We start from the raw sequence: 17,500 nt of genomic DNA on the forward strand, positions 1-17,500 counted from the left end.
AACTAATGTTGTATACTTTAAGTTCTTATTTATTGCTATCACTTTGTAATATTAATGTGATATTATCATTAAAATTGTGTTTTGCTAATTATTTGGGGGCCCACTTGCAATACCCTCACGGCCCACCAGTGGGCCCCGGGCCTACAGGTTGAGAATCACTGCTCTATATACCACATTACTATAGTATAGAAAACACACCACTGTACTTACAGGCCTAAACCCTGTACTCTACATACCACAACAAAATAAATACAGCCTACACTGCAATACAGAAAACATGAAGGTTTGGTTTCAATTAACACCACACAGCCACATGTTTATATATGTGACACACTCAATTAAGACTCGATTCAAACGCTTTCCGCTGCAGTAATAATAATATAGCACGATTCTCTCTGTTCTGTCCGGGGAGGTCATTGGGTGTGTTTGATTTATAGGCTTGTCCATCCCGAGAAGCACAGCATGCGTGTTTTAAATCCACACATCTACCCTCTGCCCTCCGTTCATTTGAAGGCTTATTTCTGCTGTCATGTGGTACGTCATTTGATATGTTTGGTTTATATCCTTGTTCCCTCCCAGCATGCAAGTTTTAAAGTACACGTTATTTTCCATTTGTGCTCCATCAGACAATAGAGGCCAGAGGAAAGATGAGAGAGAGAGAGAAAGAAAGAGAGAGAGAGCTCATAATATCACACGTCCACGGTACGCTCCTTAACTCACTGAGCCAGCAGATGGTGGTTTTAAAACACACACACACGCTGTTATACAGTGGTAGGGTTCTTTATTTTTCAATACCTGAGAGGCCGTTGGATATGTTTGATTTATAGCTTTGCCCCACCCTGTACACAGCAGCATGTCACTTTTAAATACATTCATTTGTTTTAAATACATACATGGGTGCCATGCGTTTGGAAGTAGGATTCTTTCTTTTATATATAGTGGGAGGTCATTGGGTATGTTTGATTTATAGCCTGGTCCCTCCCTCCCGGCTTTGTTTTCACATCTCGCCCAACTGCAGGCCCCCCCCCCTCCCCTCCCCCATTCAGTGTGGAAAGAATTAATATAATTCTCACACACACACACACACACACACACACACACACACACACACACACACACACACACACACACACACACACACACACACACACACACACACACGGCTCCATTCGCCTTGTCTCATCCTCTTAGACCAAAGAATAAGCACTGTTTGGACATTCTGGATCAAACAATATTCATCTTCTCTTTTCGTTAATTATTCACAATGCTCTGAAAATGTGGTGTTGTTTGGTCAAAAAGTGGAATAACATGCATTGTCACTAAAGAGTACAACTAAACCCAATTTAATAGTTTATACCTTTTGAGGTTTATACCATTTGAGGTTCTTCTATTAATCTTTGCTTCTTTCTTTACCTTCTATTATCTTTACCCATGTTGTTAGAGAATGTTATTGTATTGTGTTATCAACTCGAACAAAGCACCTCTTGTATTGGCTAGAAAGGCATTGTGAGCTTTGAACATCCAGGGTTTCTTTCTTTCTTTCTTTCTTTCTTTCTTTCTTTCTTTCTTTCTTTCTTTCTTTCTTTCTTTCTTTCTTTCTGTGTGCAGGGAGTATTTTTGTGTGGTTTCACTTCATTAAATAAGCTCCATGTCAGGGCTGACATCTCCTACTCCCTCTACCTTCTATCTCTCTCGCCCCATTTTTTTCCTCCTTCTGTTTTCTCACTTTTCTGGTCTGCCTCCCCTCCACTGTTTTCTTTTTATCATCTTTCCTACTGTCTATTTTCTCTCTGTCTGTGTATCTCTCACTTTTTTATCCCTCACTTATTCTTTTTGCCGTGTTTGCTCTCCCTCTCTCTCTCTCTTCCTACCCCTCTCTCTCTCTCTGTGGAGTTTTTCCACATTCTTGCACCCTGTCCATCAAAGAGACGAAACCTAATTTACGCTGCATTTACACTGAAACCAAAATCTGAGGTGTAAAAGATCCGATCCTTTCACACCTTTTATATATAAACATAAATCGGTAGAAATCTGATTCACAGAGCTCTTTCCTTATTTATACAGTCATAGGAAAATGTCTGATCTCGCTATGAAGAGTAAAACCGGAATTTTGGCTCCAGTGTAAACACAGCCTCTGAGGGTCTCAAACCATTTAGGTTTTCCACACACTTGTCTAACATGGTTTGGATGTGATGTTGAGTACGAGGGTTTGAACTGTATGAAATATGATTTAATTGTGTGGATGTGATAATAGGATGGAACATAAATGGGATAAAATGGTACCGCCATAGTGCACATGGTGTTAAGAGGGTGTTTTGAATGTATCAGGTATTATTTTAATATTCAACGTGGTCCAGTGATGGTCAATTACTGTGTGCAATTGTAGTAATATTTGCACAGCAGAAGGGTGGTGAGCAGTATCATATTATTTCCCATAGAAGGACCTCGTCCGCGGTACGACGGAGGAACAGATAATTTCCTAATTGCCGCTAATCACCATAATCTTGTTCTGTCCTCAAATAAAAAGGATCTGACTGAAGACAGAACTGCTGTAGTTCTCTACTGTCTCTCATATCGTTGCTGTCGGGCCGAAACCTTGTATTGCCATGTTTCAGTTTGTAATGCTTTTTAGTAAATTAACGCCCTACTTCATCATACAAGAGTGTCGCTCATCGCGAGGCGTTGTGAGCTTGTAGATCGGCTATTTTCACGTTTTTAAGATGTTTTTAAAATAATAATAAAAAGAACGGTTCTGGACGTACGTACAAGGTTTCCGCCTGACAGCGAAAGATATATTAACCAGAATGATTCTCACTTTGATCTAAATTCTCTGGCTTTCTGTGTGTTTGTCCAGGTCATGTATCTTCTATAGAGCCTGTATGGACATCCCCAGGGGGACAGAGCTCCTAGTGTGGTACAATGACTCCTACACTTCTTTCTTTGGCATCCCACTGCAGTGCATCGCACAGGACGAAAACTGTAAGGAAACACTGGATTCCCTCTTCTCTTCTCTTCTCTTCTCTTCTCTTCTCTTCTCTTCTCTTCTCTTCTCTTCTCTTCTCTTCTCTTCTCTTCTCTTCTCTTCTCTTCTCTTCTCTTCTCTTCTCTTCTCTCCATATCTTTCTTCCCCCTTGTTCTACTGTTGTTGCATTCTCTCACACATATCCTTCACATTTCTCCCTCCTCTCTTCTCCATTCCAATCTCCCAGAAACGCACGCACGCACGCACGCACGCACGCACGCACGCACGCACGCACGCACGCACGCACGCACGCACGCACGCACGCACGCACGCACGCACGCACGCACGCACGCACGCACGCACGCACGCACACACACACACACACACACACACACACACACACACACACACACACACACACACACACACACACACACACACACACACACGCACGCACGCGTGCGTTTCGACAGTAAAGTTCTCGTGTGATTTGATTGTCATTTGGCATCATGTTTAGAGATCAGATGGTTGATATCACACTAGCTCTATGCTCTAGGCTGTTTGCTTTGTGTGATGTTTCCCTCTCAGTCAGCAGGGATGGACAGATATTATTGTAACTACATGAGCAGAAGACACGCACACATGCACTCACACACACATGCGCACACACACAAACACTCTCTCACACACACACACGCACCCACGCACGCATGCACGCACGCGCGCGCGCACACACGCACACACACACACACACACACACACACACACACACACACACACACACACACACACACACACACACACACACACTACAATGGTGAATCACTGTGGTGCTTGTCATGTAATGGTGGTCATGTGGCTTAATGGGCAGCAGTGGCCAACTGGCATCAGTGGCATGCTTATGACTGGATGTTTGCCGGTTCATTCCCCCGGTCTGGCAGGAAAAATCTGGGTTGGGAAGTGAATTAACTAGACCAACTCCATACCGGTTTATTGTACTTAATTGACCGGTGTCCTCCGGAGCTCTAGGTCTGCTCTAGGTCTCCCCCTATCCCAGATCTCCACTGACAATAGCCGATACAAGCTCACAACGCATTGCAATGTCACGTGTGAGCTTGTAGATCTGCGCTTTTTGCCCCAGAAAAGGGACGCTAGGGTTCATGTTAAACCCCAACTTCTCCATTGGAGCTGTTCAGTGGCCAACATGTTCACACTAGCCACCTTAATCAAAAAAATATATAGGCACCACCTTTTTACATTATTAAACCGTAGGAGAAATTACCAAAAGGCCACTGCATAGCGGCCGCCTTTAAAAGGTGCCGGTCAGAGCACTTTTTATGGGTGAGTGGAGCTCTTTCAAATGTTTAGAATAGTTTCATTTGCTCCTATGACGTGGACTGCTTTTTATCAGCTGTAGGATCACAGCACAAATTCAGAGCTGCTCGTCCGAGCTGATGCTCTCTCTTATTTCTCGCTGTCGGCCACGGAGGCACCCACACCCTACTACCACCAGCACCCTTCATCTTCTGCCTAAAAAAACAGTACATTAAACCTATCATTACCTAATATAATAATAAAGTATTTGTTATATTCATTGTGGAGTTATAATTTGTTAAAGGCAGACCGATTAATATATTAGAAATTCTAAGAAACCTAGCGTCCCTATTCTGGGTCAGACAGTTGGCTAAATTAGCTGATCAACACATTATGAGCTTGTACATTATCTGTTTTCAGATATTTTTATTTCAAGATATTTGGTATAGAGGGGGAAAAGTAGGGAGCCTAGTATAGACCCCTGGGGGACACCGGTCAACAAAGTATATAGGGTTTAAGTGGTTAACTCCTGAGGAGACATTTGGTTAGATATCCCCTCCCCATCAAAAGATATTTCCCATAATGCTTCTGTGCTTCAAGAATTCCATCTTTATGGAAACACAAGCATTTGTTTTGGATTTCGTTCTAATTTTATTACCAAGCTTAAGCCCTTCTGTGGGGAAAAATCCTCCGCCACAAAAAAACAATGTTGCCAACACCGACATCTTTTAAACCAACTTTAGTCTGATTTAGTGTTCTGACGTGGACAATCTGTGTAATGTGTGTCTATACTGAGAGCCTGTGAATCACTGAAGACCCACCGTGGCTTGTTCCACATCTGTCAATGAGCACTTTCACTCCTCATACACACACGCGCACGTACACACGCACATGCACGCACACACGCACACACACACACACACACACACACACACACACACACACACACACACACACACACACACACACACACACACACGCACAGCTCTGATCTGTACGGCTCGGCTCACCAATTTCAGACATTTGACAAAAGGACTGGCAAGTTTTTTTTGTCAGAGATAGTTTTAAAGGGAGCAGAGATGGATCCTTCTTCTTAAAATATCTCTCATTGATATAGTGTATACATTCTCCACTGTCGTGTAGAAAGCTTGTATGTCCAAAACTTTTCAGGAAGTGAAAAGAGAACCTGTGTTCCAATCGATCCAATGTAGTAATTATTTAGTCACAAGCTCTTGTTAATACTTTTCATTGGTTAAATATTTATAAAACCCACACACACACTTAACCACTTTCCCTTTTACTTTAAACATCGGCTATTTTTGCTACTTTTGTATGACATTGTAGTATGGCAAAGTAGGGCATTCATTTATGAAAAGAAGAAAAAACTTGTGTCTGCCCGACACCAACAAAATAGTAAGCAGTTCTGCTGCGGGTTTGATAATAGCTATTCTAGAATCAATTATGAATCATGTCATTATCTGCATTTTGTCGGATGTTGATTTGATTGGATGTTGGTTTTGGTTGGATGGTTAAATAGATGTGCTTACAGAGGTTTCGGCTGCACTTCACTCTCTCTTTCTCTCTGTCTCTCACTCACTCTTCCTCTTCTCTATATTCCTCTCTCTAGTCCCTGTTTTTCTTCACGGCTCTCCCTCGTTCACTTTCCTTCCTTCTCTCCCCGTCCTTGCTCTCTCGATCTACCATATTGTTTACATCTTGGACGTTTTATGACCTCAGATTCGTCAGTCATTTTGTTTACATAGTGAACTTTTCCATCCAAACTGTTGTCTTCCAACAGTGTGGATTTGATAGATACAATATTGCAGAATGCTCTAACGAAACCCTCTGCACAAACAGAAACGAGATGCAGTGAAACAGGATTCATACGAGTCTGGAGTGAAAGGAAAAGTAAACGTTCATTATAATCATTCAGATCCTAATGAAAATAAGTTGAGCAATAGGAGTCTTGATACGGTGAAAAAAGACAGCGCTGACTTAAGAGACTTTGTGCCATAGACTGTCATGTTATAGTTGGCAGTGTTCAACAACACAAACACATGCACACACACTCACATACCCATACAGTATATATTTATATTCTGTATATCTATGCACGCACACACATTTCAAAACCACAGATACATTCTAACATTGTTTGTAACATTAGGATCGTGTATCTAAGCTGTCTGCTCTAATCTAAATTGGGGACGTTATGCTATAAACTAAATTTTGAGTTGAATCAAACTAGACCATAATCAGTGGATCGCAAAGCCTATTGCTTTTGTTATCCACTGATTATAGTCACAATGTATATTTTCTTTGATTTAGAGTTTTCTGTGAGTTTGTTCCAGATTTGTGGTGCATACAAATGCTGCTTCTCCATGTTTAGTTTTGACTCTGCGGACATAAAGCTGACCTGTCCCAGACGACCTGAGAGGTCTGGATGGTACATGAGGTAGCACAAGATCAGAAATGTATTTTGTCCCTAAACCATTCAGTGGTATTTTAAGATAATTTTTTTGACACGGGCACCATGTGTAAAGATCCAAGAACTGGGGAGTGATATGATCTAACTCTTTGGTATTAGTAAAGTGTTCTGAATCAACTGCAGCTGTCTGATAATTTTTTTATTTATTTACTTATAGGGAGACCTGTAAAGACAACGTTACAGTAGTCAAGTCTAATGAAGATAAATACATGGACAAGTTTTTGTCAAATTCTGCAGAGATACAAGTCCTTTAATCTTTGATTGATTCTTGAGGTTATAGTGGGCTAACTTTGTAATTGTCTTTAATATGGCTATGTATTTGAACTCTTTATTCTTACTTTCTGTAAAATTAATTCTGCACATGTACTACCAACTGCTATTAGTGTTTGATCACCACTAAATAATTATTAAAGTAAATTGGTGAGGTTAGTCCATAAGCTTGCTCTCTCAGCCATCACTCACTGCTGTTGACATGCCCTTGAGCAAAGTATTTAACCGGTAACCGTTCCAATGGCCAAACAGTAGAATACTGTGGTTTCACCGGTCAGCTCCCAGCTGACAATACAGTATGTGTACATCAACATCTCGCTTCATGCACCTACTCCCTCAAGCCATTGCTGTAAATGAGATCGCATTTCTCGTCCAATAGCTTGGTCAAATAAGGGTTAAAAAAATTAACTGCAGACAAACTTCAAAGGCACTTCAACTGCTGTTTTCTGCTGCACAAACTGCACACGCACACATACTGTACACACTCACACACTGAAGATGTTTACTTCTTTTTCCCCCCATCTTTTTTCCCAAAGTTCCTTCCAATCATCCTGCTTTAACTTGACGCTCCGCAGCCTCTATGACATCTAACAACAAAAACATGTTGCGGACAAAAAAGACACAAAACGTTACATGATTTAAGTATTTTTATTATATTATATTATATCCCCAGGGGTCTTTATTGAATCAGAGTGAATGAAGGGGACAAGACTTCTCCCACATGTATCAGGTTACGGCGGCAGGATAAATGTGTGTTTCTGTACACAGCGTGTCGCAACGGGCAGGAATGTGGGGATGTGGGTTCTCTGTGTCCGCAGATGAGTCTGGAAGGAGCATTCGGTGTCTGGTCCCAGTCAGGAGGGGAGAGGAGGAGGAGAGGAGAGGAGAGGAGAGGAGAGGAGAGGAGAGGAGAGGAGAGGAGAGGAGAGGAGAGGAGAGGGAACTCGGAGGAGAGGCGAGAGGAGAAGAGACGGAAATAGGAGAGGAGAGTAGAGAGGGGAGAGGGGAGGAGAGAGAACTCGGAGGAGAGGAGAGAGGAGAAGAGAGGGAAATAGGAGAGGAGAGAAGAGAGGGGAGAGGGGAGAGGGGAGAGAGGAGAGGAGAGGAGAGGAGAGGAGAGGAGAGGAGAGGAGAGGAGAGGAGAGGAGAGGAGAGGAGAGGAGAGGAGAGGAGAGGAGAGGAGAGGAAATTATGAGGGTAGAGGAGAGGAGGAGAAGAGGAAAGGAGAGGAGAAGAGGAGAGGAGTGGGAACTAGGAGGTGAGAGGAGAGGACAGGGAACTAGGAGAAGGGAGGAAAGGAGAGGAGATGAGAGGAGAGGGTCAGAAAGGCAGACGTAGACAGAAAGGCAGAGAGGGAGACGAAATAGGAGAGACAAGACAATAAGTGACGGACAGAGGACAGAGAATGGGTGAGGTGAGTGGAGAGGAGAGGAGGGGAGGGGAGAGGAGGGCAGGAGAAGGTCATCATATGGTTCTTATAATAATAATGAGGTGGAGGGAGGGAGGAGGTGAGGCCTGTCTTGTAAACAGCATGCTGTTTACTGGCCAGAACTAAAGAAGAGAAGCGTATTGGTATCTGTTGTCTGTCTGGAGGAGCCCAGTAGCTGTGGAGGGCAGAATGAGAGAATAGACATGAAAGACTCAACATGAAAAGAAAAGGCAGAGAGAGGTGGATGGAGAACAGATAAGGAAGGAGAGAAGAGAAGAGGAAAAGCAAAGCAAGCTGGGCTGGGCAGAGAACTGATATTGAAAAATAGAAAGATGGAGGAGAGTTGACAGAAGAAAAGGAGCATACCAGGACCACGAGCACGACCTAATGCTTTAACCTGTGTGACATAGTTTAATGCTCCCAAACAATTAAATCCTCGACATCAGAGAGTGATAAACTTAATAACAAATAACATTTACCATTAAAGACAAATACCCACACAATGGCTATAGTTTCTCGCTTGTATTTAGGGGCACTAACTTGCCATGTTTCCTTCAGGCAAAGGATGTTTTTCTTTAGTATTGTTTTCATTGTGCCAAGCACCTGTCAGATACAGTAGCCTGCACACTTGTATTAATGGGATGTGCACACACTACATTTTGAAAACTTTAAATAGCACCCTGGCACAAATAATTATATGGACAACCAAAATATAAAATATCAAAACCATGATTGTGATTTGTGCCATTCATTATTGGACCCGACCTTGTTCATTCAACTTTCAGCAATTCATTGTTCTGTACATTTAAAATAGTTTTAAATATCAAATAGTTTATAAAATAGTTTTAAAATGTAAAATAGTTGTAAATTTACAGCAACTTTTAGGACCCAGTTACCTACTATCACCATATAAAAAATGCTGTATTAAAAAGATAAGTACATTTTAAATAATTTATATGCAATTAATATTATTTGTTAATATTAATAAATCTAATAACTGTGCTATCAATGAGTTTGTAAGCAGTACTTGATGAGGCAGATGCCTCATTTTATAACAAAACTCTTCATCCCTGTATGAGTAAAATGATTTCCTCACCCACACCCCACATCAGACGATTGTAAATACTTTAATGGGAAAACACCGACTCGGCAGTGTTTGAAATACATCTGCATAATTCTCACATTTGAATGATGTATTTCATACACAGCCAAAATAATATTGACATACGTTTGTATATATGTGATGTTTGTAGCAAAATGAATTGAGCGTGTGCTCACAGTGCGTAATGCATAAGTCAATAGCGCCACAGGGAATTTACAAATGGTATAATTATCTCCTCATAAGGTTATTAACAGATCAATGGGCCTGTTGGCTGGCTAGCAGAGCTCAACTGATGAAGGATGGACGGTTATGACGACTCCACCACAGAGGCAGTTAGACTCCGTGCTATGAAGTTTCAGAGCGAATCCAAATGCACAAACACCGACACAGGAGATAAGGTGACATTTAAGAACGCTTACGGTATTTCAAGAGGATGGCTGGGAGTTGAGGAGTGACGCTGAATGGCGTTGGCAGGCTGGAATGGCAGGCAGATTGGCAGGTAAGCAGGGAAGTGAGTAGACAACAGTGGTCCTGAGCACAAGGAAAGACAGAATGTAAAAACCAGCGATCAAAACATGAAGAACTAACCACTAAGCTAGGGAGGTCTGAAGCATGTCACTACCACTGAAGCTAAAAGTGAACCTGATATACAGTATGAGCCAGGGTTCATATACAGGAGAAGTGATGAGTTGATGGATGACAGGTGTGTTGGCAGAGGGAGGTGATGAGCTGATTGAAGGCAGGTGTGCAGGATTCAGGTGAATGACTTGCAGGACAGGAAGACGTGAGGGCTGTGTACCGGCCCGAACTTCTAGTAATACAAAACCCTTGACATTTGGATATATTGTTGATGTTTACACTGGCCAAAATATTGTTAAGAATCAACAGGCTTGTGACTGAAAAGCAGCATGCAGGGAAATTAGGCAGGATGGCTGGATGGCTGGATAAAGTTGCCTGGCCTCTTATTTATATACAGAGGGGCATGTAAGATGGTTTCAAACAGCTGGAGTTGGGGGGGGAAAACATCACTTTCAGTTACAGTACTCTAAGATAAACTCACCTCATGTAGTTTCAAACATGTGAAGCATAATGAACCGTTATGTTGCTCAGGTCTACAGCAGATTCCAGAGCAGAGTACTTTGGTTCGAGCCAGGGCAGATGGAATGGCACATTGCAGTTGTTATGGTAGACCTTTATTGGAAATACAGTTCACCTTCTTCACCCAGCTGATAGCTGCTCAGGTCATGATGAGCACTCAGTGCCACTCAGGGACACTTCAACATGTATACTGGGTAAACCGGTGACCTGATTACCCGACAGCCTCTCAACCCACTAAGATACAGCCGAATCGCATCCCGGTTTTAGAGAATCGCTGATACAACTAACTTCACACACACTAGACACGGCACTGCCTTGGGATGTCAGCAATACACACCAACGGTGATTGGTTGGACGGTTCTCAAGATATGCCGATGACAAACATGCACATGCACACGTACACACACACACAAATATTTGTGGAATTCACAGATAGATGACACTAAAGTGTTCCAAATTGGGTACCACACAGAATATATATATTTTTTCTCTTAGTGTATCTGACATGAGAACAAAGAAGCCCTATAATGCACAAATATAACTCACTCCTGTCTACTTCTGTTCTTCTGTTTCTCTGTCTGTATGTTTGTCTCTCTATCTCTTGGGTCCTTCTATTCGCCCGTCCACCTGATCCGACTGACCGTCCCTCAGTAAACGTCCCGGCCACCGTCATGGAGGCCATGAGCAGACAGGAGTCCCTCCAGGCCTTCAGCAAGAATGGGAAACCCTCCTCCTCGTCTACGACCTCCACCCCGTCCTCCCTGCTACGCTCCATGGTCTTCCCCCACTCCCCTTGCTCCAGGAGTTTCTCCATGATGGGGGACAAGCCCGGGGCCCTGGTCGGGGTCACGTCACATGACTCCGGGTTCGGCCCGCTGGGTTCAAAGAACCAGCGTGTTCTGGCCAGCCCCACCTCCACCAGCCAGCTCAGCACAGAGTTCAGCGACTGGCATCTGTGGAAGTGTGGCCAGTGTTTCAAGACGTTCACACAGAGAATCCTGCTGCAGATGCACGTCTGTACACAGAACCCCGACAGGTAATGAACCAATTCAAGGGTGCAACATAGTAAAGGGTTAAAAGGTTTGTGAAAAAGGAGAGAGAGAGAGAGAGAGAGAGAGAGAGAGAGAGAGAGAGAGAGAGAGAGAGAGAGAGAGAGAGAGAGAGAGAGAGGTATACAAATGCAGTAAATACTTTCCCTATTTTCATGCCAAAACTTGAATGAGTGACTTCCTGGAAACAGGCAACTTATGTTAGTCGACATAATGACTTTTGTTGCATGTGTGTGTATTTGTTACATGTGTCTGCGTGTACACTACAGGTACACATGTGTTTGTGCTGGTGCATGCCATGCATGCCTTGTGTATGCATGCACGCACGCACACACACATACACACGCACACACACACACACACACACACACACACACACACACACACACACACACACACACACACACACACACACACACACACACACACACACACACACACACACACACACACACAATCACAGACACAGTGTGTGTGTGTGTGTGTGTGTGTGTGTGTATGTTTGTGTGTGTAATATCTTCCAACTTAATTAAATACAAGGAGGGGGGTGGTGTGGGGAGAAGAGAGAGCAGAGGAGGTGATGGGGGGGTGTCTGGGTGGGTGGAGAGAGGGGGACGTGTATTGGAATTTTTTTGCTTAGCCTTATTTTTTTTGTATTTTTTTCCGCGTGCGGGGTGAGACTGAGCTTTGTATAAATCAAGGCAGCGTGTCAGTGAGAAATACCTCGGCTAACGGTGACGCGGCTAGGAAAACAGATGCCAGTTATTCGATAAACTAATATTCATAGGGAAGAGAAATGTGGCCTGGCTGCGGCGGTGGCTGAAGTCAATGTGGAGCTACCTGTCAATAGGAAGGTTTTATGAGCCCGAGGACCAGATAAAATTCAGCTGAACAAGCCAAACAGGGACTATAGCACGGACACACACACACACACACACATGCGCGCACGCGTGCACATACACAAACCAGTTATTTTCGGCGAGCGACTGCACGTCTCATGCTGTGCATGCACACATGCACAGGCGTACACACATGGGCCATATGATATGGGCCTCATTCTCTGATGTACACCTGCTCACACACTTCCAGGCATACATACACACCTAAACACTCAAAACAGTACTACACGACACACACAGACGCATGTACACATGGTTATGTATGTCGGGATGCATGTATTGCAACCTCTCTCTCTCTCTCTCTCTCTCTCTCTCCCTCTCTCTCTCTCTCTCTCTCTCTCTCTCCCTCTCTCTTCCCTCTCTCTCTCTCTCTCTCTCTCTCTCTCTCTCTCTCTCTCCGGTTTTGATCCATATGTATTGATGTTTAGTTTATTCAAACATTTGGGCTAAAGATGGATGGATCTTGTATACCAAATGAAAAAAACATCCCTTTGGCTCCGTCAGATTTGCTGACTGTTTCTTTTGCTGGATTTCTCAGAAGTTTTTCTTCTTCTGTGGTGTAATCCCCCCCTCCTGTGTCATTTTAAATAAATCCATCATCAGAGGACCGGCTTGTTTATGACAGGAGGCCTCGGTCCGTCACGCAGTGAAACCACTTTTGATTTGGTTTGAGGGAACTGTCTTTATTTAGCAAACTGACTGTTTAAACTAATGCATTACAATGACTGATGTATTAGAGGGAGAAAAGGTAACATATGTATGCGCTGGCCTATATTTCCACTTATAGAGCTAACAATCACATCAAAAAGTGAGACAGTAAGACGTTTTTATTAGCTTTGATGCTCATTTAGTAAACAGTTAATGCTATAGAGTGAATGACATGCTAACGCATAAACACAGGAACATATATTTCCACAAATAGATGTGACAACTGTACTACAGCAGTGATGTCAATAATTAATAACCAGCGTTCTGTGATTGAAGTGTTTACTGTGCGTGCTCTAGTGGGTATAGAAAACATCACATTCTCATCTACCCATTCCAAACAGTAACAGGAACCCAGTGTAAACAGTCATTGAGATGGAACATGCCCATAAAATGATTAATTTATGTTCCATGGTACTATGCTCACAATGCATCGTGGATGAAACATGTTGTGAGCTTGTATATTGTCTATTTTTGGTGCAGGACACCATCCTACAATATATACAGTAACTGCTCTGGCTCTGCTAGATGAGGGTTGTGTGCCAAATGTATTTTGCACACTGTCAGTAGGTCACAAAAGTACTGCCACTAATGTTTTTCCACTTATATTTTATACTTTTTAAAAATAAATATTTAACTTTAATTTCATAATTGAAGTCAGTGGGGCCCATGTCTTCCTGCTGTGCTGGCACCTCTTAGCTTTATAGCTTATATGCGGAATGAAATACAAAAGGGGAGTGGATTACACCCTTCTGAACCTTGAACATGAAACTCTCCTCCTTCATTCCTACAAGGTATTTTTTCTTTCTTTGATACAAGGTTGTGACCTGACAGAACTGATGGTCAGTGTTGAGGTTTGGTCTTTTCTGAACCGTCCTGCGGTAACAAGGGATGCTCTGGGAAACACACAAGCCTTTCAGTCACCAATTAACATTTATACAAGGCCCTAATTACTAATTAAAAAAAACTGTAATCAGCCAATTCACCTTTAATTAACTGTAATTATCTATTAATCTCTGGTGTTTTGTGTTTGTTCAGGCTCAGCATGCTGCAGTTAATAAGCTGAGTTTCGCTCTATATTTACATAGCTCTAAAAACATTAATCAACGTAATATTAACCAGTTACACTACTCTTGTGTCGAGGAATGACTATCATTAGCCTTTTATGTTTTTTTAAAGGTGTTCTGTTGTTTACTAAGATCCCAAAAGATAAAGTAGAATTTCTTAGTATAATGGCCTCATAGTGGTGGTATACCAGCCGGCTTCATGTTTTGGTCTATAACTCTTGAACCATAGGTCGTAAAATCAAAAGGTATTTACAGTACCTCTGGATTACTTGATTTCCTTTTCCCTGGATCATGATGCAACTCCCCACGTAGGACATGCCCATTTTTGCCTAACTAGACTTTCCCCTATTTTACTGATTTTTCCTATTCCATTCCGATTGGCTATAATTGGCTTCCAAAGTTTGCAGGAGTAGCCTGTTTTACAAAGAAACATTTTACATGAACACATTGTCTGAAACGTGAAGATGGAACTGGACGATGAACTAATACCGATTTGAATGACCCCATGACCTACGGCATTCTCTAGCACCATCCATAGGCCAGACCTAAGAGGCAGATTGCAGGAAGAACTCTACGGATTTTAGCTTTTCCTCTAGCATCGTATGACCAAAATGAATGAATTAAACCCCGGCCACAATAGCGACGTAACTATTGACCACATGATTTGAACAACTTGCTGAGAGAGGGAGGATGGGAGAACGAGAAAGACAAAACGTTCTTTTAGCTCTTGTTTGATTTTTTTCTACATCTACTGAGTGTATTACAGTCTTTAGTCTTGTTTCACTTTTACTCCTTCCCAAAAACCTCATTAAAGGTCTTCAAACTGGTGACCTTTTGTTCTTTGAGCTCACTCTTCAAACCCTGAAGTAATTTACCTCTGCCTTGTGTGTAAATAAGTTTGTACTCATCTTAAAGACTCATTAGTGCTATCACCAATGCTATCCTCATCATCAGCTCCCACTCTAGTTTATTATCCTAATATGATCATGAGTTGCTCATAAACTACGTTACCCATTACCCCGAACACAAAAACCCTCCCACTGTTATGACATTTTATTGGCTGTTTGGTTTTTGTTCCAGAATAATTTGATGAGTCTAACTGGCTGATGAGAGGACATTATCCCTGATCTCTGCTTTAATAGGTTGGTCAATAGAGACAGAGAGACAGGGAGGGGGGGGGGGGGGTAGAGATAGCTAGAAGGACTGAGGGTGAGGAATGGGGAGAGATGGGGGGGGGAGAGACAGGAAGATGACAGGAGAGTGGAAAACCGAGAGAAGGAGGCGCAAGATGGTGAGGAGGGAAGGGAGAGGTGGAGGGAGAGAGAGAGAAGAGAGATGAAGAAGGCGAGATAGAAATACTGTTCAGAGAAAGAGAAAAAAATGTTTCAGCATATGTGCATGGATGTGTGTGTGTGTGTGTGTGTGTGTGTGTGTGTGTGTGTGTGTGTGTGTGTGTGTGTGTGTGTGTGTGTGTGTGTGTGTGTGTGTGTGTGTGTGTGTGTGTGTGTGTGTGTGTGTGTGACATTGATTGTGTATTGACGAGGTGAGGGCAGTGATTTATGGGTTGTGGTCTCTGGGGGAATGTCTTCATTTGAGGACTGCTGAGAAACCATCCTCACGTAGCAGCCACAGGACCACATACATTAGAATATGTTTTACTTGATATCACAGCAGCACACTGGCCTTGTCTGTCTCTGTTTCTGCGGGGGTCCATTGACTCGAGGCCATATAGATTAACTGACTTCAGATCAGGGCTACAAAGGACGTAGACTGGGTCTGTCTTCTTTCTAATGTAGAACGTAGAATGTGGAATTCACACTGTGGAAGGCACTTCTCTAAAGGAGGTCAGTGACTTTAAATACCTGGGCGCATGGGTCAACTCCACGGAGAAGGACCTTAAAGACGGGGTGCCGTGATTTACAGTGATTTTCCCCCCCCTAAAACATAATCATCAGGTATTATGGTTATACTAGGAGGAAGATTTTTTCAAAAAAGTGTACAGAAATTGTTAAAATTATGTTTTTATGTGGACACGCCTCCAGTTCATTATAGTATACCTGGTTCTCACCTTAGCACCTCCTCCACCACCTTAGCACCACCCACCTGTCCTAGTCCCTCCTCCTCCTCATGCCCACACCTGTTGTGTTATGATAATGAGGGGGAGGGTATAATTTTACTATGTCACTAAAGCGCTGTTTTTCTATTGGCACGTTTGACCCTCAAGGTTTCAGCCTCCAGGTAGAAACTCAAAATAGTCAGAGAAGACATAGAACACCACCAGGGGGCTTAATGAAGTTCTATCAACCTCATAGACACATGAAAAACAGAAAAAGTGCAAAACCATGGCACCACCTCTTTAAAGTTAGGAAGGCGCTCGCATGGAGAGCTCTTAGCGGCATGACCAATGTGTGGATATCCAACCTCCCCCGACACATCAAGATCAGTTTATTTTCTGCTACTGTGGAGTCTGTTCTCATTGACGGACACTGACGCAGGTCCTACAGAAGTCCTTGGATGGGTGCTACACCAGAATGCTACGTGTGGTACTAAACATCAAACAGGACGAACACATTACCAACAAACGTCTGTATGGGAAGCTACCAAGTGTGTCAGAGAAGATATCCGGTCATTGCCATCGACACAGAGAACTCCCTGCCAGAAAGCTTGTACTGTGGGAACCAACACACGGGCATCGATCAGTAGGACGTCCCACACCAACCTACGTGGACGTGCTAAAGAAAGACACTGGTGCGGAAAGCACAGATGTATGGAGAACCGGGATGACTGGAGACGCCGATGGAGGGCTCGTCTGGGGACGACGTAGAGAGTGGGATTTCTCCGATTTCGTCTCTTTTTATCTACTCTTGTTGTTTCTCACCGGTGAGAGGGAGACCTGGAGAGTGTTCATTTAACTTTGATGAGAGTTACAAATGAATGAATACAGAGGATTTTTACTGTGTAGACTCTAACTGACTTGTATTAGAACTGTACTGGACACTGGATTCTGTCTCACCATCCAGTAGGATCCTAAAATCCAACAGGATCCCAAGACCCAACAGGATGTGTGTCTAGCATGTTATTACAGAGAAATACACAAGAGAGTCATGGAGAGTCCAA

The 17,500-nt window shown here is 42.9% G+C and overlaps 1 protein-coding gene across 1 annotated transcript in view; it reads left to right on the forward strand.

Annotated features, from left to right (window-relative positions):
* Positions 1-17,500, forward strand: part of prdm6 (PR domain containing 6) — a 62,427-nt gene that overhangs the window by 37,578 nt on the left and 7,349 nt on the right. The window contains exons 6-7 of the mRNA XM_080432464.1: positions 2,855-2,979; positions 11,315-11,699. Coding sequence (XP_080288590.1) covers positions 2,855-2,979; positions 11,315-11,699 — 510 coding nt within the window. The remainder of the gene's footprint in view (positions 1-2,854; positions 2,980-11,314; positions 11,700-17,500) is intronic.

This window comes from Gymnoscopelus braueri (genome assembly GCF_963280865.1).
Source record: "Gymnoscopelus braueri genome assembly, chromosome: 7".
Classification (NCBI taxonomy): domain Eukaryota; kingdom Metazoa; phylum Chordata; class Actinopteri; order Myctophiformes; family Myctophidae; genus Gymnoscopelus; species Gymnoscopelus braueri.